Source organism: Berghia stephanieae, chromosome 6 (assembly GCF_034508935.2).
Source record: "Berghia stephanieae isolate SIO BIC M18660-M18661 chromosome 6, UCSD_Bste_1.3, whole genome shotgun sequence".
Taxonomy (NCBI): domain Eukaryota; kingdom Metazoa; phylum Mollusca; class Gastropoda; order Nudibranchia; family Aeolidiidae; genus Berghia; species Berghia stephanieae.
In genome coordinates, this window is record NC_088365.1 from 22,654,802 (window position 1) to 22,679,238 (window position 24,437).

At 36.6% G+C, this 24,437-nt stretch overlaps 1 protein-coding gene across 3 annotated transcripts; it reads left to right on the forward strand.

Annotated features, from left to right (window-relative positions):
* Positions 1 to 166: 166 nt before the first annotated feature.
* On the forward strand, positions 167 to 24,079 carry LOC144974684 (cytochrome P450 3A11-like). Of its 3 annotated transcripts, XM_078917801.1 has the most exons (10): positions 167 to 318; positions 1,748 to 1,845; positions 6,483 to 6,950; positions 8,656 to 8,809; positions 10,523 to 10,751; positions 12,306 to 12,636; positions 17,756 to 17,857; positions 18,801 to 18,986; positions 21,538 to 21,669; positions 22,070 to 24,079. In XM_078917801.1, the coding sequence occupies exons 3-10, from the start codon at positions 6,735 to 6,737 to the stop codon at positions 22,253 to 22,255; spliced, it is 1,536 nt and encodes a 511-aa protein (XP_078773927.1). In that variant the 5' UTR covers positions 167 to 318; positions 1,748 to 1,845; positions 6,483 to 6,734; the 3' UTR covers positions 22,256 to 24,079. The 3 variants fall into 3 exon arrangements, with proteins under 3 accessions (XP_078773927.1, XP_078773929.1, XP_078773928.1); XM_078917803.1 differs by lacking the exons at positions 167 to 318; positions 1,748 to 1,845 and adding an exon at positions 3,604 to 3,808; XM_078917802.1 differs by lacking the exons at positions 167 to 318; positions 1,748 to 1,845 and adding an exon at positions 3,617 to 3,896.
* Positions 24,080 to 24,437: the final 358 nt, after the last annotated feature.

Below are 24,437 nucleotides of genomic sequence, written 5' to 3' on the forward strand. Positions count from 1 at the left end.
TCTTACCAAATAATGCAAGTTCTGTCAGCAGGATCATAATGAGAGAGAGAGAGAGAGAGAGAGAGAGAGAGAGAGAGAGAGAGAGAGAGAATATACCTCCCTGTATTCAAATAGACATACCGCCACTGTGTATTGCACCTTCATGATGAAATGTAAATACAATATTACAATTGAAAGGTCATGTGATAAGATAACTGCATGTCTAATACGTGTTTAGCTTTATATAAGACAAACCGTGTACGGTCGAATCTTAGATACACTTGTGGCTGACAGTCATAGTGTTATCATCTCCTCCTGTAAGGTCTACAACATTCACAGGTAAGTTTTCACACTTATATTTAGTTTATTCAGATGTATACTGAGCGTCAATTTAAACTGGTCAGTGATTAACAGCCCATAACTTAATAACTGTTAGTTATTGACATATCCATACACTATTGGAAACTTAAGAAAATTCTGGGTATAATACAAGAATTTGAGTAAAACACATAATACATAATATTATCATGTATACAATGAGGTGTGGTTGAAAAACATTCAACCGCTTGAAGCTTGAAAGCCGTTAGGACATCATTTCGTTTGTCAACACGAGGACATAACTCATCCCAAAATTATATGAATATATTTGTGAAGACAGGATACCTGTTTTTTCGGACAAAGACCTCGCTGTTAACGATCAGGTACTCATTTTACACGTGAGTACGGTGAAAGAATGTGAGTAAAGAGACTTTTCCGAGGACTCAACTATGCGCCGCTCGCTCAGAGCGGAACTCGAACCCTTGACCTTCCGAACCGAGGGCGAGCGTCATACCACATAGCCGCACAAAGACGTTTAGAGACGGAGGGTCACGATTGAACCGATTGATCAGTACTGGTGATGAGCTAGTGGATTTGTGGTAGAGTGATCCTTTGTTGTTTGGACTATAGTAGAAAACCACCCATGGGTGGAAGGTGAGAAACTCGGTGGGCACATCAAATAGTTTTAATTCTAATTCTAACGGTAACTACGAATAACTTGATGTTTCTCAAGAACGAACAATTTCAAGAGTTCTGTCCAGCCCATGGTTTATCTCGGATTTCATAAATAAGGTAGGAGGAGCCTCGCCTTTTGCTTGTCCCCACAATGACTTAGGGCTAAACCACACCGGAGACTGTCTCCGATGACCGGGCACTACCGTCCTCTGCCGTCTTCCGGATAAAGACGTCGGGCACGGACAAATAAATACTAAGAATAAGGAGAAGAGCCGCTAGACCTACCCATGCCAAGCACCCAACGTCCTCTGCCGTTTTGTTTTTTTTTTTGTTTTTTTTGTTTTTGTTTTTTTCCCTTTTTTTTTTCGAGCTTGGTATAGGTCGGTCTAGCGGCTTCCTTTTTATTTTTAGTATTTTGTCCATGCCCGACATCTTTATCCGGAAGACCGCAGAGCCGGGTCGTCGGAGTCAGTCTCCGGTGTGGCTTAGCCCCTAGGGAGACGAAATAACAAAAGGAAAAATACCATTCTTTCGCAGAAATTGATTAAGTACTCGTATATTGGCCACATTTTTAAATTTTTGTTGTTGTTTGCTTTGTTTGATTCCGAAGCCTTTCCGTTTCCGTTAGAAACTTTTACGACCTCAGGCTTACAGCAGCCCTTTACTGCTCTCTCTCTCTCTCTCTCTCTCTCTCTCTCTCTCTCTCTCTCTCTCTCTCTCTCTCTCTCTCTCTCTCTCTCTCTCTTAATAATTTTTTTTGTATTCTCCTCTCCAGCTGTCTGTACATAGACTTTGGAAATTGTCATAGCCGGACACTGCCAAAATATTACGTGACAATAAGCCGGCTACCAACCAAAGAGAAAGTAGTAAACAGTAAGTTGTACAACCAATAGAATAATCTCTTTCCATGTTTTCACTAGTAACAACTCTCTTTATACTTGTGCGGCTATGTGGTCTTGTGGTATGACACTCGCTTTCGGATCGGAAGGTCCTGGGTTCGAGCCTCGCGCTCAGCGCATAGTTGAGTCCTTGGAAAAGGCTATTTACTCACTTTCTCTCACCGTACTCAGCTGTAAAATGAGTACCTGGTCGTTAACAACGTTGTCTTTGTCCGAAAAATTGTAATATCGCCTAACAGGCGGCATGTCCCGTCCTACATGCTAAATGTTGCTGTTGACCAGGGACCCCTTGTAAAGCGCTTTGAGCAGATTTAGTGGATATTGCGTTATATAAAGCTCAATTTCATTTTCATACTTTCTTCTGATTATCGTCGCCTTGTAATGTGATGTAGTTTTAAGTGTCAGTCGAAAATAAACCAAGACTACGGTCTGGACTAGGGCGAAGATACCAGTTTTTAGTTTTCAAAATGGGAATCGAACCCGGTACTTTCAAGGTTAAAGTATGACAGCTTGTCCACTGCGCTACGGAGCCAGCTGATTGACCACAACATTTAATAAGGTCTTTCTATAACATTATTTTACCTTCAATGTAACTTCTATTTTCTGGTTTTATGTTTAAAGTTTTTAGATTATTATTATTTTTATAGAAATTTATTAACAAAGACATCCTATAGATGTCACAATATAACTTTTGCCGTATCCAAATACAGAAACACAATATCGCTGATGAAATTGGGTGGAATGCGCATGCGTGACGGAGGTGTATAAAAACGATCCGTTAAGATACACCGTCAACGGATGTGCATAAAAACGCTATGTTTTCAAAAACCAATCCAGAGAGATGCAATGTATTCAGGAGAGAGAGAGATGCCAACCACAGACAATGTATAAAATAAGTCAGTATCAAACTATAATTTTGTTGATACAAACCGTTGTACCGAGTGCGCGCGCACACACACACACACACACACAGCACATACGCACGTACACACATACGCACACATGCAAACACACATATACACACACATACAAAGTGACGACAAACCCACAGTAAAGAACTACCCAACAAACCCACAGTAAAGAACTAGTACCCAACAGTTTTCTAACAGGACTCTGGGCTCTGAGCCAAGTGACCGATGTGTTCCTATTTGTCACGATGTCGTCTTGTTTTGGTACGACAATATTATTATCACTGGTCCTATTTATCAACACGAAGTTACTGATAAAAAGTCCTTTTGACTCGATTCATAGATGTAGGTAGGTACCAAACTTAACATAAGACTGTATCATCAAATTTTCGCCTATTATCACCTTTGGGTGATCAAACATTGACCTAAATTTTCAAACTGATCAGTAAAATTAATATCAATATGTCGGTAATTCATATGTTATTTTAATTTCTTATTCTTTTATACATGAAAACAAGAGAGAAGACGAAGTAGAAAGATTTTTGCCAAAATTTAAAAAATATATAATTGTGTGACTGAAGGGGGATATCCCTGTTTATGTTAAAACTTTCATTGCTTAATGATATATATATATATATATATATATATATATATATATATATATATATATATATATATATATATATATATATATATATATACTTTTTTTATTGAGCATAATATAAGCATTTCCGTCGTTGTTCGCTATTGCGGGATACGTGTGTAATTTGTAAACCATATGAAATCGGCGAAATAGGATTTTAACTACCTTACCGATTATTCACAGTTACTTCCCTTGGTTCAAAGAATTAAAAGATCGATGTAAACAATATCTTCAGAAATTAGAATATTGACAAATTGAATAAAAACGCATGAAAAGAGATCACTGTGACTATACTAATTGAAAGAGATGCTACCGCGAGGAGCTCACGGAATTTCTCCCGATACTTACTTCAATCAAAGTGATATGAGTCAAGAGAGTGATAAAGTGTAAATTTTTAGCCGATTCGGGCGATGATGTTCGGATGGGCGTGGCCCTCAATCAGCTGATTTGGTGGACAGTCATTGGAGATACCTAGTAAACGAGGGCTAAATCCTTTAGAATTGAATACTAACTATGATAGGCAACACGTTTTTGACACAAATTTGTTTATTTTGACTTTTGACTATTTAAAAAATGTTTTTGTTTTCTTCTTTCTGAAGAAAAATGGTGAATAATAAAAGTAAAAGATGAGAATGAGACAAGTCGGTTCGCACAACAGTAAGACTCTCCCAACTCTAACTCTCTGCCCCTTCCCGTCATCCCACTGTATGTTAGGTCATTATGCAACACAAACTCTTTCATATATATTCAAATTAGTTGGCTGTGACAATATTTTGCATGGAAATTATTGAAATTCAAGAATTATCCTCTATTTTCTTAGTAAATTTAATTTAATACAAGATGGCCTCCATATCCTTATCTTATCAGGAACATAATCTGAAAACTGAAAGTTTCAGGACGATATTCCTTGGCATTTTTGAGATACCCAACTATTTGTGGTAATTTCACGAGTTGCTCTTCCTCTGTCTAAATCCTCAGCAACCAAGTTTTTTTTTTTTTTACCTATCAATGTTCAGCAACGAAAATATTAATAGACAACAGAAAAATAAAACAGAAAAACAAATAAAATGCAAACAAAAACGAGACAAGTATTTTACTGCCAGTGGTTAAATAACAAGACAACTTGAATGAGTTTACGAGAGCAAATATCACATTGATAGAAATAAGAGGTATATTTTAATAATTAAATATAATAATGATGATGATATTAATAATAATAATAATAATAATAATAATAATAATAATAATAATAATAATAATAATAATAATAATAATAATGTTAATAAAAATAAAAATAATATTAATAATAATAATAGTAATAATAATAATAATAATAATAATAATAATAATAATAATAATAATAATAATAATAATAATAATAATAATAATTAATAATAATAGTAATTTTAAAATAATCATGATAGTAATAATAATAATAATAATAATAATAATAATAATAATAATAATAATCATCATCATCATAATCATAATCATAATAATGATAATAATAATAATAATAATAATAATAATAATAATAATAATAATAATAATAATAATAATAATAACAATAAGAAACAATTAAGAGACAGTCCAATTAACGGATTTCACACGTGGTTTTCATAATCAGAATGACATCATTTTGGGGGGGGGGGGTAAATACAAATTATAGCAAAAATACAGAGCATCCTTTAAGTTGTTTGTCTAAAATTTAATCCTCCATTTTATTTTAACATTCAATATATTACATGTGTGTAGGCATAATGATAGCAGAGAATAATGAGTGATCATATCTAATGACCACCCAGTATAATGAATTGTGTCCACCCCTTTCCCAAAAACAGGCCAAATGAATTCTGTTTCACCATAATTTACAACACATTATACAATTTGAATAATTGCGTCATTAAAAGCAAACAAATCACTTCATTATTATTATTCAAGCTCTCATTGGTTATTTGTTGTTCTCCAAGATGGTCAAAATGATTATGTATGAGGGAATGGGTGGTGATAGGCTTGATGCCAATTTTTAATCAACGTACCTATTTGTTAATTTAAAGGAATGGGATGATTCCATTATTATTATTATTCTCAATAGGGATATATATATATATTATAATATATATATATATATATATATATATATATATATATATATATATATATATATATATATATATATGATTTCTTGGAAAAAACATTTTTTACAACGTTCTGAAGTCCGAAATCGTTCTGATTCAGCAGCCTTTGTTCAGATTAACCAGTAGAAATTATATAGCAAAAAGTTTGTCCCCCGACAAATTGTTCCAATTAAACGGCTGTTCCAATAAAGCATCATTCCATTTACTGACTTCAATTGATGGAGAAGAAGAAGAAGAAGAAGAAGAAGAAGAAGAAGAAGAAGAAGAAGAAGAAGAAGAAGAAGAAGAAGAAGAAGAAGAAGAAGAAGAAAAAGAAGGAGGAGGAGGAGGAGGAGGAGGAGGAGGAGGAGGGGGGCGGGGGGGGGGGGATTGTTTAGCCTGAGCCAGGGACAAGTACTGGAAAATGTGTGCAATAAGCCTGACTCAAGTGTTTATTATCAGGTGCCTGGTCATAAATTCGTTGAACTTAGGAACTTCGATCTCCAGTCAAGGACACCTTTCCATAGTACCTTTTTGCTTTATGATACAAGAGGCAAACCAGTTATACTAGCTGCCATACTCGTATACTGAGTAATTGCTTGATTGTCTTCTGATTCTAGTTACTTTGCTTTTAACCAAAAATGTGTGATTAAACCCAAATGAGATAACAAAAGTCGCTTGAATTTAAGTTAGGCCAATTTTTACTTCATGTTTGAAATGATGATGATATAATTAATATATGGTGGCATTTATATATTTATTTAAATATTCATGCATCTTATATAAGTCGTACGTTTAATATACTTACATATAAACACACACTCTCAGATACGCTTCCTTTACCTCCCAACTCACCCTACACTTCTTTTACATTCATCCATTGTAATAATAATATGCTTGCATTTTATGCCATTTTAACATGTCATGTCTTTTTTTTTCCCAGATAAGTTTGTGTTTTTGTTTTGGCCATCCAAGCAAGTATATTCACCTTCTCCACCATCAAGAAGTAACAATAAAAGCTATTGCGAGGGAAAAAAAGAACAATTTTTACAACTTTTGTTTGAATATCTATCACAGTCACAGCAACAAATTGAATAAAAATAACAACGACATAAACAGCCACGTGACAATACCAATAACAGCAACAACAGCAATATTCTTATAGTTGTCACGAACGACCTCAATTGTTATCAATATGGACATCTACTCCATACTAGTATCAGGATTTGTCGGCCTTCTAACTCTGGTCGTGGTCTATGTTGCCTACGCGTCCAGACACTATATGACCTTTAAAAGACTGGGGGTCAAGGCATTAACTCCATGGCCTGCTTTTGGAAGTTTCCCTGCAATTAGCAAATTTGGATTCATAGGATTCCATAAACACATATACAAAAAATTTGAAGCAGAGAAGGTGAGTGAGCTGTTCTGTATTTAAAAAAATGTATTTTGACTCTTTTACTTCCAATGATTGACTGTGTCTTCATTTCTTTGTCAACCTCTGACCTCTGTGCCAGCCTGCTTCCCTGAAAAGACATAACGTATGAAACTTCAAAAGACTTCCATAGTTGAGTCACTTTCAATATTGTAATTGCCTATGTAAACAAGACAGGACCAGGCATTGCAGTTGAACGCTTATAGAATGGGACGTTCCAATACGTTCCTCTTATATGTGTAACACATCTAATATGTGTAACACATCTAATATGTGTAACACATCTAATATGTGTAACACATCTAATATGTGTAACACATCTTATATGTGTAACACATCTAATATGTGTAACACATCTTATATGTGTAACACATCTAATATGTGTAAAACATCTAATATGTGTAACACATCTAATATGTGTAACACATCTAATGTGTGTAACACATCTTATATGTGCAACACATCTAATATGTGTAACACATCTTATATGTGTAACACATCTAATATGTGTAACACATCTAATACATATCAAACTGATCAGATATTAGTATAGGCTTACTTGATGGCCAAAGTTGTTGTTTTTTTCAGTATCATATATATCATTATGGATGTAGCATTTAGTTTTCTATCACTATATTATGTCTAAATCACTCACATTTTTGTCATGTAATTTTTTCTTCACATTAATTGATTAATCTTGTAACTGTATTTAACATTCCACTTATATTTCTAAAATAATTTAATATAACATTCAATCTTAAGTGCAATAAATCCTATATATTACTGTTTTACATTTTTTAAATACTCTATTTCTAATACTATCTCTACCACCACTACCTTTACTACTTATATAATTATTACCACTGATGATACTGCTGATAATAATAACTGGATGGGGTTCCTGACCTCCCATAGTGGGCAGGGGGATACCTACTGTGTCTTCTATCCCCTTATATCTGTTTTCCAACATGCTTTCTGTCTTTGTCTTGGAATGAGATTACTTGGTTTTGTCCTGGCCCTGGCCGGAGTCCTGGCCGGGAGAGAAACAGTCAAATGCATAGTTATTGTTTTGGGGGATGATATTTTTTTTCTTGTAAATCATTTCTCTGTTATGTATTATTATATTTGTTATTTTGAATGTATATTGTAAGCATTTGAGTGTATTCCTCTTTGTTGGATTTAGTGCTTGTGTCAGGATGAGACTTGTACCCTAGGTGATCTCAAACTAAGTACATTGGTGGTGTGCTCTTGGAATCTACATCCGTTTCCTATTTGAACCAATTCCCCTTCGTCTTACCTTTTCTTGGGTGCTTTAATTGTAATTCTAGAATTGTTTACTATCCCATAATTAAATTTTAATGACCTAAATGCACATGACTAGAAACTGATGCTAAACCTAAAAGAATTGCTTGAAAATAATCATATGAATATTTATTCTCTCCAATGGTAGTATTAGTATTCTTAAAGACCATGTATCACAGTTAATTTACAAAATCTGAGCTTTTCAATAATTACATTTATAACCCAACCCAGTATTAATAGACAATTGATCATGACAATGATATGCTTCTCATTTTTAATCTAAATAAGATTATTTGATGCTTTGAATATCATTTAAGCATGTTTTCAATGAAGCTTCCTAACAAGTATTAACCCTAACAATCAAACATTGCATTTTCCCTAGGCTTACGGTTTTTACGAGGGCAGTAGACCAGTTCTCGTGGTTAAAGATTTGGACATGTTGAGGGAAATCATGGTGAAGAATTTCAACTGTTTTGTCAATAGACGAATTTTTGCCTCACAAGAACCCTTTACTCATGCATTGACACAACTCGAAAGTATGACAATTTTTCTTCTTTCAATGTCACTCTCAGTCACAAATATTTAATTGACTTGTGGATTTAACATTTATGGTGTGACGATTTATTTTCTATAATCAGAATTGCTCCCGGTATTTATCTAATTTTAATCACAGGCAAAATCTTTTTCAGGAAGCAGTAACATGGATGCAACTTGAGTTTTATGATACTTATTCAAGTCGATATAGTGTTTTAATGCTTGGAATAAATAACAATGTAAAACTGAATGCAAGCTTCGATTTAATGTATGAAAAATGATAATATAGATGTTTCGGGTTTCCCCTTTATCAACAAAACAAGATGAATGAAACACTACAGACAAATGACATTCGTCTGTGGTGTTTCATTCATCCTGTTTTGTTGATAAAGGGGAAACCCGAAACGTCTATTTTATCGTTTTTCATACATTAAATCGAAGCTTACATTCAATTTTACATTGTTATTTATTTCTTCGAGCTTCTACAGCAACATTTACATTAATGTTAGGAAAGATCTTGAAAACTGATTTTGATTTGATGAAATTTTAATGAGTGTTCAATGCTTTAAGATAGGGGACATCATTAAGTGTGGGTATAATGTGAACTATTTAAACACAATTACAATAAAGAATCTTGAAAGAGGTTATTCTTATTCACTTTGATTCATTTAGAAATTTCCATTTCACATTATCTAAGTTTATGTCTCACTTAGTATGGCTGAGTTGCAGCAGAGGAATAGTTAGTGATAGTACAGAAACAAGGCCAGTGATCAAAGAAATAGGTATGATGTCCTTTGCAGAAACTCTGCTCTAACCAAGGCATGAATTTGTGTGTTTTGTTTGAAGATTGAAAGTAAAACTGTTGGTTCCTCGGTTTGAAAGCCCCACCTTTCATTTGTTCATAGTTCATGGGTTTACAATTGGTCATTCCAGAATTGACTAGATGTGTACTGTAATGAGATAGAGAAGTGATGTCACACCTTCTCCTTTTTGTCTGGTTCCAAACTCATTGGAAGTGTGTAACCAGTCCTCTGGGCAATGTATAAACAATGAATAGGTTCCATATTGAATCATAAGGTGACATAACTACTTTACTAGAAGGATGTATAGGCAGATTCTTATGATTATGGGGTGTAAATGAGTGGGGACGGATGATCTTTATTGACGACCAGCATTTGGGCATATTTAGGCTAGAAAATAAAATACAGTACCATCACTCTGAAACCAGATGATCAGTTGAACAATGTATGTATCCAGTCATCCGCAAGACTGGCTTTACACTTCCAATCAGATTGGAACCAGTATTTTGACATCACACATTTGCTCTCTATTAAGAGTAAAAATTAATTAAAGAGCGCTGATAAGATGATGACACAGGTCAGGTTATCCAGTACATAAGCCAAGAAAGCATGTGAAATGTCTGGTTATTGGCAAAATAAAATCATCGATTTTTGGGGGGAAAACTTTCAATAAAACAAATATGAGTATTTGTAATGTTGATATTAAAATAATTATCTTTATGTGGTGAAATTATGACTGTTAACTGATAAGATCTGTCCAATCTTTGTCACGTTGGTGAGTGAATGGCATTGCAATGGATTACTATCACATTTTCGTTCTGAAATCCCCATCATTATGATTTTTGATGTTACTCCTATTCCTATACATTTTTGTCCAACATGTGAACACAAAGTTGTTTATATATTATATTGCAGATGACCATTGGCGTCATGTGAGAAATGCGGTAAGTCCGACATTCAGTTCGGGGAAATTGAAAAAGATGTGTCTTCTCGTGGAACACACGGCAAGGTCATTGACATCTAACCTCCGTAAGGCAAGCCAGGAAGGCAAGGAGATAGAGTTGAAACATGTGCTAGGCTGTTACACAATGGATGTCATTGCCAACACTGGTTTTGGCGTCAACATTGACTCTTTCAACGATGAGTATGTAATGGAAATGTACTGATATACATATTTACACACACACACACACACACATTCACACACACACATTCACACACACACATAACTTACACTCACACAAACACACACACACACACACACACAGAAACACGGACATACACACACATACACACACAGACATACACACACATATACACACACACACACAAACACATATATACATACATATTTACATAATACAGACCCCATTCTGTCTGCATTGTGTATTTGTGACCCACAGAGTCAATACGGTATTATGCCAGAATGAACTAAAAGAAGGAAATTGTTTCAAGTCAAAATGATCAGATTGAGGAAAATTGAGTTTATAAAAGTTTAATGTAGAAAACTCACTCTCCTCGATGAAGTCATTTACTTGAACTAAAATGTTATATGTCAGGGTTAAATGGAAGGTAATAATAATAAATGTTCACCCCGACATAATACTGTTTTGAGATGATTTGTCACATTTGGTGAATTGGGAAGAAAATGTGTTGGAAGTTCTCATCGATTTACCAAATTAAAGACTTTTTTTTCTGAACAAAATCAACGATTAATGTATTAATGCTATTGTAATCCCATAGTATTTTACTAGATTGGTATCTGAATCTGAGACATATTGATGTGTACCTTCTGAGCTTTAATTCTTTAAGATTGCTTTTAAAGGCCTGTAAAATTAATTTTTAATCCTGGTAATACTTAATAACATTACAAATGTTTGATTACACAAAGCATTTATGCTATTTTGTAAATATCATAGAGCTGGAACTTATTCTAGATGAGGTGGCCTTCATTTGTCGGTAGGAATTTTTATACTAGCCATTGGATAAGTCACCTGTCTACCCTAAAGTAATCCTGCCAGCACTAACAAACACAACCATCCAATCACTGGTGGCTGGACAAGGGAAGGAGGGGAAATAGAAAGAAAAAAACACAAGACTGAACACTGGATAAATATTGGTCCCATTGCTTCTGAGTTGAGTGCCCTACCAATTGAGCTATTGAAATCCTGATTTTATAAAAGTCTAATCATTTGGCATTGATTGGAATTGAAATAAAACCTAAAGAAATCAATGTAACGTCTTGTTATGTTTGCAATCCAAAGATCTCAACTCGACACTTGTTTTCAAATGTGTTCACATCGACCCAACTAGATGGTGTTTCTGTTTTTAAAATCTTGATTTTGTTTTTGACTAATAAAATTATAAAATTGTATTTGTACGAAATATGACACTCGTATTATATAATAAACATAACAATAATATTACGATGTGGTAGATTGAAACTGCTTTTCTTGTAGTTATTTTTATTCAAATGTGAAGGGATGCCTTATAATAGTATTATTGCACCAGTGTTCCATGCATTCCAAATCTAATTCTAGTAAATAAAAAAGGAACATTTTCCTGTTAATAATGCTAGTGATGATTTTGTTGAAAGGGTAAAGATTTTGTAATGATTATGACAATCACGACTGTGGAATGTTTTCATGAGAAAAGGTTGTTTCATCTATTTTGTATTTATTTTGGTCCCCTATTTCAGATCAAGATTTGTGACAGAGGCAAAAAAGATGATGAGTTTTGGTGAAGGCCTTATTGCTTTGCTCTTCCTGTTTCCCTTTCTTTTGAAATTGTTGGGAAAACTTGGGTTTGGGTTTCTCCCAAAGGAGTCTTTGGATTTTTTCAATTCATTTTTGGATGTTGCTATGAAGAATCGCAGTGGCGAGGAGGCTAAAAGTAAGAAAATGCACGACTTTATCCAGCTGATGGTCGCTGAGGAGAATAAGAAAAACGATTCTCTATCAACAGAAAATGTGTCTCCACACGGAGAGGAGCAGAGAGAAAGGAAAGGGTTATCACGTTTGGACATACAGGTTGGTTTGGTTTGTGAAAAAAAATGAGGCTTGAAAAAATTAAACAAGCAAACCAAAAAGAAAAAAAATTACAAATATTTGGTTTTAACTCCTTTTTAAAATTTATAAAGGCAATTATGGTAGTGATAGAAAAGTAGTGCCGTATGACCGATGGTGTTTGAGTTTCCCATTTTCAGTATCAATTATCTCTACCCTTTGGATAAGATGCTAGTCTATTTACAAAGTATTTTTCATCAATTATCAATTTCAGTTACCCCGTGTGGTGTCCGGGGTCCCTCAACTGAGAGGGTCAAGAATAGCCCAACGCCAAGCCAGCGTGTCGTAAAAGGCGACTAATGGTGTGTGATTCCTCCATCTTTGAGTCACCTGGTCCTCCAGGTTGGGGGTTGGCAAAGGGTTAACACCCCTTTCCGTTAAACTCTAACCGTTACAGAAACACAGACAGACAAACCAAATCCTTTTTTTAGCTTGGGCGACCGAAGAGTTTCTGGAATATCAGAATTTATGAAGGACAACAGACAAAGCCGAAAGGACTCTGCTGACCCGATGACGTCTTCGCCAAACAAGCAGCTTCGAATTGCGTCGTGGAACGTTCGCACCATGTATGAAGCAGGAAAAAGCTCTCAAGTTGTGACTGAGATGAGAAGATACAGGCTGCATATACTTGGAGTAAGCGAAACCCACTGGATACAATCCGGACAGAAACACCTCAAGTCTGGGGAGAAGATTTTATATTCAGGGAGAGGGGACGGGATTCATACACAGGGAGTAGGAATAATTCTAAGCAAGTTTGCCCAGAAGTCACTGAGAGGATGGGAACAATGCGGAGAAAGGATCATCATGGCGTCCTTTACAACACGGAGTAAGAAGATCAGCATGAACATTGTACAGATCTATGCCCCAACAAATGATGCAACAGATGAGGACAAAGATACATTTTATGGTCTGCTACAACAAGTCATTGACAAGTTGCCAAGGAAAGACATCAACATATTGATGGGAGATGCTAATGCAAAAGTGGGACAGGATAACGTAGGCTATGAAGGTATCATGGGACGTCATGGCATGGGAGAAATGAATGATAATGGTGAGAGATTTGCAAATTTCTGTGCATTCAACAGTTTGGTGATTGGAGGATCAGTGTTCCCCCATAAGAGGATCCACAAAGCAACTTGGGTCTCACCAGATGGTATGACAGAGAATCAGATTGATCATTTTTGTATCTCTCGTAGATTCAGACGTTCATTGGAAGATGTGACAGTACGGAGAGGGGCAGATGTTGGATCAGACCACCACCTGCTATTGGCAAAGCTTAAGCTCCGACTCAGAAAACACGGGGCCAGATCACATACAAGAAGAAAATTCGAGGTGAATGCACTTGATGGGGAAAAGAATGAGGAATTCAAACTACAATTGAGTAATAGATTCCAACCTCTTACTGAGCTCGAGGAGGACATAGATGTAGAGTCACATTGGGCAAAGATCAAGGAAGTCTACATAACAACTTGCCACGAGGTATTGGGGGTAAAGAAATCAGAACATAAAGAATGGATAAGTCCAACCACCTTGGACCTTATTGAAAAGAGGAGAACAAGGAAGGAACAAGTGAATGCAAGCCGAACAAGGGCTTCAAGACTGGATGCACAAGAGCAGTATCGAGCCATAGCTAAGGAAGTCAAAAGATCTGTGAAGAAAGACAAGGAAGCATTCATGAACAGACTTGCAGAGAAAGCAGAAGCAGCAGCGACTGGAGGACACATGAGGATCCTTTATCAAACTACCAAGACACTTGCTGGAAAATATGGGAAACCAGAGGTACCAGTCAAAGACAAAGATGGGAAAACTATTTTTGGAAAAGAGGCTCAATCTGAACGATGGAGGGAACATTTCAACTGCCTTCTGAACAGACCACCACCAGACAACCAGCCAGAAATTTTGCCTGCAAGGAATGAGCTACCAATTAGCTGTGATCCACCATCGATAGCAGAGATTGTGGGTGCCATTAACAAGATGAAAAGGGGAAAGCTGCTGGACCAGACCAGATTCCACCGGAGGCTCTAAAAGTTGATGCGGAAAGAAATGCTGAGGCCCTGCACCCACTATTTGAGAGAATCTGGAATGACGGGATATTCCCAAAGGATTGGAAGGAAGGACATCTTATCAAGCTTCCAAAGAAAGGGGACCTCAGTAATTGTAATAATTATCGAGGCATCACTCTTCTTTCTATCCCAGGAAAGGTTTTCAACCGTATTATTTTAGAGAGAATTAAGAATGCAACAGATGCTAAACTGCGGGACGAACAGGCAGGTTTTCGAAAAAACCGTTCAACCACCGACCAGATTGCCTCTCTGCGAGTCATAGTGGAACAGTCTATAGAATGGAACTCTCCTCTTATTGTCAACTTTCTGGATTACGAGAAGGCTTTCGACAGTATTGACAGAGCAACATTGTGGAAAATTCTGGCACATTATGGACTCCCTGAAAAGATAGTAAACCTCATTAAGGAAATGTATGAAGGATCAAGTTGCAGGGTTGTACATGAAGATCAGCTTACTGACAGCTTTGAAATTAAGACTGGTGTCAAGCAGGGATGCTTGCTCTCTCCATTCCTGTTCATCCTTGCCATTGATTGGCTAATGAAGGAAACCTCCAAAGGGAGAAGAAATGGGATACAGTGGACCCCCTGGACACAGTTGGACGATCTGGATTTTGCAGATGATCTGGCTCTTTTGTCCCACACCCAGGACCAGATGCAAGAAAAAACCACAATTATAAACAGCCTGTCGGAATCAATTGGTCTAAGAATTCACCCTGCAAAGTCAAAGGTCTTGAGGATAGGTACGCATCAAAGGGAACAGATCAAAGTTAAAGATCAGGAACTCGAAGATATAGACACTTTCTGCTATCTCGGAAGTATAATTGACAAGGATGGAGGCACGGAAGCAGAGGTGAAAGCACGAATAGGAAAGGCACAGGCTGCATTCACATCTTTGAACAGAGTTTGGAGCACTAAAGATATCTCCCTTCAACTAAAGCTAAGACTTTTCAACTCAAACGTGAAGTCTGTCCTACTGTATGGATGTGAAACTTGGAACGCATCACAGGCATGTATAAGGAGGGTACAGATTTTCGTAAACAGGTGCATGCGTAAGCTACTCAGAATAAAATGGATGGATAGAATAAAAAATGAAGAAGTATGGAAAAGAACACAACAGAAACCAGTGGGAGAGGATATAGGAAGAAGACGATGGAGATGGATTGGACACACGCTTAGAAAGAATGACTCAACTATAACAAAGAAAGTATTGGACTGGAACCCTCAGGGCAGAAGATCAAGGGGAAGGCCACGAGGAACATGGAGAAGAATTAAAGAAGCTGATATACAGAGAAGTGGTAAGACCTGGAATGAGATAAAAAAGTTGGCTCAGGATAGAGAAGGATGGAAACTGTTTGTCTGTGGCCTATACCCTGACCCAGGGTGAAAAAGGCAATGATGATGATGATCAATTTCAGTTACCCTTTCTCTGCTTGACTGACATGGAATCAGAAAAAAAAAAATCTCAACTGTACACAATCGTAACAATACTAGTCTCTTTGATATTGGGGCGACTGCTCTACCACCAAGCTAGCAAGAACTGCTCAGTCCCCTCTGGGTCTCAATTTACGTTTTTGTTGCATATTATTTTGGTGCATGCTTATATTCAGTAAATTACTTTACAATTTTCTATTTTTTAAAAACGAAACACATTAGGGCACGCTTATGAATAATAAATCTTTAACAAATTGATGGAAATAACAAACGCATCTCTGTGAATCACCCCCCCCCCCCCCCACCATCCCCTTTTAAAAGTTATTCCAATAAAATTTTAACAATATGTGAAAAGACCACAACAAGCTGACAGTTTTAACGAATTAGTGAATATGCCCACCATTTTTCCCCATCTTTTCTTAAGACTGATATGACAAACCATCCTGTGCAGGGCTCGTGTCCAATTGAGTATGTAGGCACCACCCAGCAAGAATCACAAATCACCATCTCTGATCTGGCAATAGAAAATGTCGGTGAATTAATATACTTTGGCAACAAAATCAGTCAGTCGGGTGGAACTGATGAAAACATCATCGCTAGAATCAAGGAAGCACGCCAGGCCTTTGCAATATTGAGACCAATATGGAAAGCGTCCAGCATATCCACAAACACCAAGATTAAAATATTTAACACTAATGTTAAAGCAGTCAGAGATTAGTGAACAACCTTGACCACATCAGCCAAGATACCAACTTTTGTCAATCGCTGTCTTCGACAAATCCTCAAGTTAAAATGGTTTGACAAAGTACCAAATGCTGACCTTTGGACAAGAACAAACCAAGAGCAAATGGATGTCCAGGTCAGACGCAGAAAGTGGTGATGGGTTGGCCATACCCTTCGGAAAGAGCCTTGTAATACAACCAAGCAGGCTCTCGAATGGAACCCACAGGGCAAGAGGAAATGGGGTCATCCAAAACAGTCTTGGAGGAGAAGCCTTCACCAAGATTTGTGCATCTCCAATCTTACCTGGAGTGAGGCAAAGGTCTGTGTCAAGGACAGAAGAAGATGGAAGAATGCTGTTGAGGCCCTATGATCCTGTTCAGAGCTCCTGTTCAACAGAGTATGTAGGCACCACCCAGCAACTCTTAAAATACTTAGATTTTGAGAAGACTCACACACAAGATATAACTCTTATAATTGGTGAGGTTTGACATGGTGCAATAAATACACCATCGCAAACATTTCAGTACTTGCATTCATTCACTGATTTGCTGCTGCTTCTTAATCAATAAAAAGCCAGAAAGCATCACATGCTGTATATCTAGCAGCAGACGGAGTACACAATAAGACCATTTTCACAGTTTTATTCATATAAATAGATTTCAAAGTGAGCTGAAAACTTATTTATTGTTGAGATACAATTGTCATATTTTTCAAGCATACGGAGCAGGGCCAATAATCGAAACCTTGAAATTTATGGCAATTTTCGCTATTTTAATGTGATAAGTTATTGACCAATCAAAAAAAAAAATGTTAACAAATGCAGACACTAGTTAAATGGATCACCATTTCTCTGCTTTTTATTCCCAGGGTCAGGCATTAATTTTCATCTTGGCTGGTTACGAAACGGTGTCCAGTGCTTTGTCTTTTGCCTTTTTTATCCTCGCTCACAAACCGGATGTCATGAGGAAGGTGAGTTGAACTTTTCCAAAGAAATTATACACTAGAACAAAAGAGGAAAAATATGCGATGAGAAATTGACTGCCGTGAATGTGGACATCAAATCAAATGATATATTCATATGAGTTATAATTTATCTCTATTTTTTGTTGACTTACGAGCATTAAAAGGAACAAACGCTTTTATTTTATAAGAAGAAATAAATGATGAAGCTGTACAGTACAATGATAACTGATTTGTAGGGACAGAAAACTTTTTATGAATTATTTCACAACAAATTAGAGTTCATATATAAAGAGAGAGAGAGAGAGAGAGAGAGAGAGAGAGAGAGAGAGAGAGAGAGAGAGAGAGAGAAAGAGAAAGAGAGAGAGAGAGAGAGAGAGAGATAAGAATACAATACAAAACATAAACATAAACACCCAAAAAAACCCACCTCTCCCCCCTCCCCCACCAAAAAAGACACAAACAACAACGGACAAAACAAAAACCGAAAATAAAAAACAACCCACAAATCAAATAGTGATTTGTAAAAGTTCACTATCATGAGATGTTGATGTAAATGAGTACCTGGCCGTTAACAGCTTTGTCTCTGTCGGAAAAAAAAAAGATCTAACATCACCTAATAGGCATCATGTCCTGTCCTAAATGTTAAATGTTGCTGATGGCCAGGGACCTCTTGCAAAGCGCTTTGAGCACATTTAGTGGATATTGCGCTATATAAAAGCTCATTTGAAAATTATTTTTAAAAAATCTGATTTCGACATAAACATTCCCAGTATTATTGTTACATTATGCTAGTAATATAATATCAAGAATTGGTTCAAAATACTTTACTAGGATAAAAGATGACATGGCGTGACACTAAAAGTATGTTTCTAACTGTGGAAATGAATTGCATGAAACATGCTTTCTTATTTAAATTCAGTTAATTTTTATTTGCATTCAAACACTCTAGTTGCAAGAAGAGTTAGACGAAGTTCTGGCAGGGAAACCTCCAACTTACGACAATGTCCAGGACCTGTTGTACCTGGATATGTGTCTCAACGAAGCCATGAGGCTGTATCCCCCCGGGTTTATGATTGATAGAATGTGTACACAGGACTGTGAAGTGGAAGGAATAAAAATTCCAAAGGGGATGACGGTAAGGATTGTGGTGGTGGTGGTGGTGGTTGGATTTGTAATGGCTATTAATAGTAATTGTCTTCATTGGTGTTTTTGTGTGCGGTGGTCTTTTAAGGTGTTGGTGGAGATGGTGGTCTTTATGATGACTTTGTTGGATGTGATGATTTTTAATTTTATTTTTTCTCATGGAAAATGCACCTTCTTAATACTTATGTTTACTCACCAACAATATAGTGATATATCCAATTCACAAATTCTTTCCTGCAGTCATGAAGCACACATATCATGGATTACATAAAAAATTAAATGGTTAATACGTCAAAAAAAAAACCTTCTTACTGGTACAGAACCTGGGAAGCTTCTCTCATAATTGTGTCCCCGTCCATATTTGGAAAAGCTGAGGGCAAGGGCTGCCAGGATTTCAGTTGATTTGTTCTCAGGGTCCAGTTTGTGTTTGAGAGGGGTTACCCAGCATTCTTTCTGTATTTAAAAAGAAATAATTAAATTGCCCCCTTCTGCATGGCATCTTAAGATGTCGTAGTCGTTGCTTAGTTATTCTAACAAGGAATATAGATAATCCATCAAGCAAATGACTGGAATCACCCGTGTTGTCAGCAACCACTTGGCATTTTGTTAAGCAAATCCTCATTCATCATCTCCCACGGACCAAGGGGATCCAAATGTTTGTCATCACCGGGAGCCTTCTAATTTGATGTTACCACTATGTGGCCGTGAGAGGGCTTAAGAGCATATTGTAGAATGGAGATAAAGATAAAGGGAGTAAATCTGACTCATGAATGAACAACACAAAAAAAACGACGTTTCGGCCGTTATCTTTATCTCCATTTTATTGACTCATTTTGGCACCTCTATTTATTAGTTTTACTACATATTGCAGAAGCATGTCAGATGACAGATAGCTACTAGGGAATCTGTGCCCATTTTGCATAATGTGTCGAGAACTCATGACCAAAGACGCCTCATTCCAACTTCGGAATGTTTCATCATCACTGATCCACACTATAACAATATGATCAATGTAATCAATGACAAATCCACTTACTGCCTCACCTTATAATGATCTCACCAAGCCAAGCCATTGGGGGGTTCCAAAACAAAGCGTTTCATATCAAATTCTTAAGACATTTTGATGGTGTTGATGTTTGTTATAAGGATGATTTTAACGTTGGTATTATGATGGTTATGTTGGATATGGAGGAGGATAATGTTTTTATTTAGCAATGTTGGTAGATTTTTGCATTGTGCATAGCTCAAATTGGATTCAATAGTCTGATGTCACGTCACCCAGCAACGGTGGCCATCATGGTTCTAAACAAAGAAAATCTGTATTTTTATTCTTCATGCTGGCTAGAACTTTTCATATGTCTTGTGATCAGAATGTATAAAAGTCAAAACATGATCAGATTTTAAATGTTTTTTTCCTCTGGATACGCTTTTATGCTCATCTGAGAAACATTTCATAAGGGCGTCCGCCATTGTTCCGATAGTTTAGAGCCAGTTACTAAGTTACCATGCGTCATTACAAGGGAAGTGATGTTACGACTGTTGAAGCGTATTGCATCACACTTTTCTCTATTCTGGGCGAGACAGATGGTTTTGTCTAAGGGAAGACACTAACTTGGATCCCATTATTGTCAACATATTTTGCTCCATTTCAACTTACCTCTAACCCCCATCCCACATGCGTATTTGTGATGATGGTTGTTGGAGTTGCTTGGTTTTTTTTCTGATTTGATAATTGTGATTGGTTGTGTGTCCTAGATGGCATTTTGTTGATATTGATAGAGATGCTAGTGGTAGAGTGTATAAAATAAAGGCTGCATCCATGATTCAATGATATATTATGTTCAGTTACAAAGACAAGCATTGATGAGCACAATCAGTAGCAAAATGTGTTGACATTTTTTTAATTACCCTCTAATTCAGGCATTGTCTCCCTGGGTAAGACACTTAACATAAATTACCCCACTCGACGCAGGTATGAAAGTCAGGGACAGATTTGTAAGAGTTTTAGTACTATGGTTTGAACACAATACATAACGTTTTTTTGTTTTTTTGGTTGGCACAAAGGTATGTATATGTGATTTATGATGTGACAGGGACAGGTAAAGCCTTTTGCCGAGCGTTTACAATATGTGGACAAAGAAAGCAATGTTTGTTGACACCTGGGTGAGCTCCAAATGATACATCCGTCTTCAAAAGAATTGGGGGGGGGGGGGGGGCAATATGAAAATAACTCAAAATGTTACCCTAGGTGCCTAAAAATAGGGTTTTTATTATTTTCAATGCCAAAGGAGAGACAAGTGTATTATTACTATTACGACACCCAAATAATAATTATAATAATGACGATGATGATGATTTTAATGATGATGATGATGATTATGAGGATGATTATAATGATGATGATGAGTGTTGTAATTATTTAGTAGCTTCCTCACAAGTAACTGATAACATGTCATTACTATGTATTATCAAGATCGTGTAAAAACACCATTAGTAGTTCATCCATCTTTGAGAATAATTCAGTATCAATTTTTTTTCCTCAGGTGGTAATTCCTTTCATCGCCATCTTCAACGACCCAAATATTTTCCCAGACCCAGAAAAGTTTGACCCTGAAAGATTCACCCCAGAAAATAAAGCCAGCCGCCATCCATTTTCTTTTCTTCCTTTTGGTCAGGTAATAATTAACGATAACATGAAATTAATTACTAAAATGTATATATTTCCACAACACATTTTGACGTTTCCACCATCTTGAGCTTGTAATTGTGTAATGTTCACTGAATCTGCTCACATTCTCAAAGTGCTTTACAATGGATTTCAAGCCGTTAACATGTAGGATGAGATGTTACATTCTGTCAATTTTTGTTACAAAGTTATTGAGTAATATTGAGACATTTACAGACTTTCTCTTCGAGAAGTAATATAAAGTGTCTGTAGATGAAAGCATGTATGTTTTTTCTTTAATTGCGGGGGGGGGGGGGGGGGGGGGGGGGAGGAGGCAGTATAAATTTTAAAAGTAAAATTTAGGCAAATTAATTATTAATTTTTTTTCTTTTTGAAAAATAAAACCCCAGGGACCACGAAACTGTATTGGGATGCGTCTGGCCCTTATGGAGATGAAGATAGCAATGGCCGCCACTTTACAGGAAATGACGCCAGTGCCATGCTCGAAATCTGTGTACCCACCAAAGCTATCCAAATACCGGCTGAAGGCAGACGATGGGCTGTGGGTAAAGTTTATACCCAGGAAGGAGCAATGAAAAAAAAACAATAAGACCCAAACTGGAGTTTAAAAATGTACTTAATGTTTTGTTTCCTTAAATTTTTATAAAATGTTTTGCACATACAATCACATTATGTTTTTTAACGGAGTCATGTGACTGGTATCCTTTAAAAAAAAACCAAAAAAAACTCTAAAGATAAATGGAAAGAGGGGTGGGGGGGGGGGGGCAGAGAGAAAAAGTAACTGAATGAAAGGAGAGAGAGAATGAGAGAGAGAGAGAGAGAGAGATAAAATCGTGGGATGGAGAGAGGGGATGTAGAGAGGGAGGGAGGGAATTGGTATGGTATGCTGTTTAAGTAGTAGCACATTCACTCATAGCCAATATTATATACAAAGCCTGCTTCACTGAAGAAATGCTTTACTGAAAACATGACATCACACGAACAGAGTATGGCGACAATGGCCTAATTAATCCTGGAACTGCCTCAGAATTGAAGATAAATGTGACGCTTATGTGAAAGGGGGTGATGTAGCAACATGAATCAAGGTCAGTCATTATAGTATGATGAAGGTTATGGCTCTTCTTAACAACCAATATGTCCTCTATGCTTCTCTTGTGGCAGAAATTATTATATTTCTAATAGGATTCAACAGTCGTATCGTCACTTCCTTCCTAATGACGCATGGTAACTTAGTAATACTGGCTCTAAACTATCGGAACAATGGCGGACGCCCGTATGAAATAGTTCTCTGGCGAGCATAAAAGCGTATCCAGAGGGGAAAAAAACATAAGTTTGATCATGTTTTGACTTTTACACATTCTGATCACAAGACTTATGAAAAGTTCTAGCGAGCTTGAAGAATAAAAAGTATTGATTTTCTTTGTTTAGAACCAAGATGGCGGCCATTGCCGGGCGGCGTGACATCAGACTACTGAATCCAATTGATACTTAACTTTTCAAAACAGTCAGACTTGGGGGAAAAAACAGAACTGATTGTGCGCATTTTCTATGTAAATGTAAGTGATAGTGAGTGTAATTAAAAAATATAATTGTGGATCCCACTGAAGTTAAAGATACTGTTGAATACATCTCACTGTTCACTTTCTTTTGTTGATCATTGCTGTATTCTTTGACTTGATTTTTAAAGAGGAACCAGGTTTGATATAATATCATGTCAGCTATGACCAGATTCTTTGTGTGAATGGGCTGAATGTGATTAAAGAGGCTTTTCCAAGGACTCAATTATGCACTGCTCAGAGCAGGACTCGAACCCAGTACCTTCCGATCCGAAGGCGAGTGTCATACCACAAGACCACATGCATAGCCACACCAGAAAGTGACGAGAGAGAATAGATCCATTTGTATTGGAGGAGGAGAGAGTGGATGGAGTGAGTAAAGTTCTTGGATATGTATAGAAGGAACCAAATTGACGTCACTCATCACTTTGTTTTTGTTTTTAGACACCCATTTTTGTGATTAGTTCTCTTTAAATTATATCAGACTATAAACGTTCAATGTTCCATGTATATTTGTGGGCTGGAGCGGTATTTCTGGCTGGCGAACTTTGTGAGTATTTTACTTTAACACAGAGCATCAATAGAAGGAATGAAGTTAACGTCACTCAACACAATGTTATTGCTTTTAGACAGCCATTTTTATAATAAACTTATCACTAAATTATATCAGACTATAAACATTCAAGGTGACAGTTTTGTGTGTTATACCCCGATGAAGATGCGAGTATTTTTCCAATTTGCATAACATCAATACATTTGCAATCAGTTTAAATTTTAAAAGCAACGTAAACCACGGAAATTTTATCCATTTTGAGGACAATAAAGATTTATTATCTACTTTCATCATCAACATCATTATTATTATTATTATTATTTATAAAACAAATCAGTCACAGTGCTCCCGTGGCAGGTTAAGCGGGCACTCCTCAGGACTACCCTCACAGCCCCCCTCCCCACCCAGCTCTTTTTCTTTTTTGTGTTTGTAGACTATAATTCAAGGTTACATCCAGTTTTGTGTGTGGGTATCAATACCCACCCCTATCATCACGCAGTCGAGGCTTTTTGGCATCTGCAGGGTGAGAATGACTGGTCACAAAAAAGGAGGAAAATTCCCCCCTCCCCCCCCAAAAAAAATAATTGAGCTTTATATAGCACAATATCCAATAATTGTGCTCAAAGCGCTTTACAAGGGGTCCTTGGT